Source organism: Helianthus annuus, chromosome 17 (assembly GCF_002127325.2).
Source record: "Helianthus annuus cultivar XRQ/B chromosome 17, HanXRQr2.0-SUNRISE, whole genome shotgun sequence".
Lineage (NCBI taxonomy): Eukaryota > Viridiplantae > Streptophyta > Magnoliopsida > Asterales > Asteraceae > Helianthus > Helianthus annuus.
This window is the reverse complement of record NC_035449.2, coordinates 192,442,492-192,445,244: the sequence shown is the minus strand read 5'-3', so window position 1 is coordinate 192,445,244 and position 2,753 is coordinate 192,442,492. Positions and strand designations below refer to the sequence as shown.

At 28.3% G+C, this 2,753-nt stretch overlaps 1 protein-coding gene across 1 annotated transcript; it reads left to right on the top strand.

The window, feature by feature from the left end:
- Positions 1-947: 947 nt before the first annotated feature.
- Positions 948-1,724, top strand: LOC110935352 (transcription factor ILI6). The gene is made up of 2 exons (XM_022177759.2): positions 948-1,237; positions 1,436-1,724. The coding sequence occupies exons 1-2, from the start codon at positions 1,121-1,123 to the stop codon at positions 1,592-1,594; spliced, it is 276 nt and encodes a 91-aa protein (XP_022033451.1). The 5' UTR covers positions 948-1,120; the 3' UTR covers positions 1,595-1,724.
- Positions 1,725-2,753: the final 1,029 nt, after the last annotated feature.

Sequence of the window (2,753 nt, the reverse complement as noted above, 5' to 3'; positions counted from 1 at the left end):
TTCATCTCTCAACTCAAATGCGGTATTCACTATGTTTACGTGACATTTATAAGAACAATCACCCAATCCATCATATATCGAGTATATCCATTAGTTTTTTTAAAGATATAATTTTTTATTAGATTTGTTCAACCCGTGTAATAAATGAGGTTTTTTAAAGATATATTTTTTTATTATTTACTATACAAAATTACATTTTATACAACTCGTGTAATACACCGGGTTTCTAAAAATTATTATGATCTAAAATTAGATTTATTCAATCTGTATAATACACATGGTATATAAAGATATAACAAGATATAATTTTTTATTGATTGGTATATAAAATTATATGTGCTCAACCCGAGGTTCTTAAAAATGTAATTTTTTTCATTATTTAATATAGAAAATTAAATTTACTCAACCCGTACAATACACGAGGTTTTTAAAGATATAATTTTTCTATTATTTAATATAAAAAATACATTTATTTCCAATGTAATAAACGGGATTTTCAAAGATATATTGTTTTATTATTTGGTATAAAAAATTACATTTATCCAACCCGAGTATTACACGGGGTTCTAACCTAGTACGCCTATATAGAAAAAACACAATGATAAATAAAAAGATACAATGTTGTAAATAAAAAGTCTAAAATCTACAAGCTAAACATCTAAAAACATAAACTTAAAATCTAACATCGTAGAGTTCGATAAAACAGTTATAATGTAGCTTAAAAAAGGCCAATTAGAGTCCGTTTAAAACTCTTCTTACAATATTTTTTTGAGAGACTTTGTATCAAAAATAACAACTTCATCGAAGTTGTATCCACATTGTTTGTTGTTAATTTGATAACTATTTAGAATTAGAATGACCGTACCCCACCCCACCCCACCCCACTCATTAAAACTTCTATATAAAAACTAGCGATAACTCATAGTCTTTCTTCCATGCACACTTGAGTTTGTTTGATCACCTCCAAGTGTCTTTATTTTTCTCATCTTCTCCATTATTTTTCTCCCCATAACTTGTCGGAATCATTCAACACCTTCATATATACCACTTTCACACGAATACCACTATATCAAACCATCTACTATCTTAGTTATCACCTCATCTCTTTGCAAACTCATCCATGTCTACCTCAAGATCACGCTACCGACAAACCAGACCATCGAGGATCACCGACGATCAAATCGCGGATCTCATATACAAGTTACAACAACTCATTCCTAACGATCATCGTCGCAAGGTTTCGATCTTAAGTATTTCTTATCGTCTACATGAACACTAATAAAAGTACATTGAATTAGCAACTTCAGTTTACAAGTGTTGTGTATCACACATTTGCATTAAAGATATTACTTTAAGTACTAGTTTTGTTTATATTAATAGTACATAGTTTTTTGAACATAGTTTTTTGAATAATTAAAATACTAATAATGTGTAGGGTTCAAGTGCAAAGGTATTGGAGGAGACATGTAGTTACGTTAGAAGTTTACAGAGAGAAGTTGAAGACTTGAGTCAAAGGCTATCAGAGCTTTTGCAGTCCATGGACACCAACAGTCCACAAGCAGCCATCATTAGAACCTTACTTATGTCACCCTAGCTAATATATTTATTTATCTCTATATATGTTATTTGATCAATGTCATTTTGATTTCTTCTGCATGTACGTACATTTTCCTTGAGTATGTTCAATTGCTAAGAATTTCTCAAAACATACACACAATATATATAGGATTGTGTTTATACATACCAATTTTTTTTTTTTAAATAAGAACTTAATTATACGTAATATTTTAAAGATATTATGAGAAAGGAAAAAAAATGTGATTATGTGGCCAGGTAGCAGTCTTAGTCTTATGTCTCTCTATAAAAGAAACAAAGGATCATAATTGTTTTCTTTAGTATCCCTTGATGTATTTATAAAATATATAGATAAAATGCAATTATAATAATAGGGTTGAGTTATTATACGTAGTCTTATAAATTTATAAATCTAGAAAGGGACAAAAATACAATAAATAATTAAATATAACACAATGCTAAGCAAAATATAATACAACGACTTCGAAAAAAGTTACAATGAATAGCAAAAAAGGCACGGTGACGAAAAAAAACATAATGTCAAATAAAAGACACAATAATCTGAAACAAAAATCATATAATTAGAACCTAAAAATCCAAAAGCGAAAACCTAAAGTTCGAGGAGATGGTTTCAGCGCTAGAATGAGTTCAATTGGTGTCCGTTTGATACTCTTCTTACGACTTCTTGTTATATGAGATTATGTATTTGAACCAAATCCTATAATAATGATGGTTGGATGTTATTTTTTTCTTTGAATTAACATAAGAAATTATAATTTATTATGATAAATGGCTAGTTGCAAAAGACAAATTGTTATTTCCATGCACATTAGAAACATGGCTTGAAATAATATACATTTTAATCATTTAACAATTTGGATGGGATAACATTTCAAACATAACAGAATTTTAATTTGATCTTCTAATCATTTTATTAAGAAAACGAAATATTCTCATAAAACATATTTTGAAAGCAACTGTCATCATATTATTGAGTCAAACAAATAATCCCCAATCTTTGAATCTGCAACATGTTTTGGTACAAGTTCGTTTGTAAAATATTATTAATTATAAAGAAATATCACATGCGCAACTATTACTAAATTGATGCACTAACACACGACAAAATATGCATAATATAAGAATATGAATATATATGGGAAGGGTAAGGATATGGT

Bases quoted from the DNA above. Each gene is read 5' to 3' on its own strand.
- LOC110935352 (XM_022177759.2), top strand. From the start codon at position 1,121: ATGTCTACCTCAAGATCACGCTACCGACAAACCAGACCATCGAGGATC. The intron at 1,238-1,435 runs GTTTCGATCTTA...AATAATGTGTAG, and splicing joins CTAACGATCATCGTCGCAAG to GGTTCAAGTGCAAAGGTATT.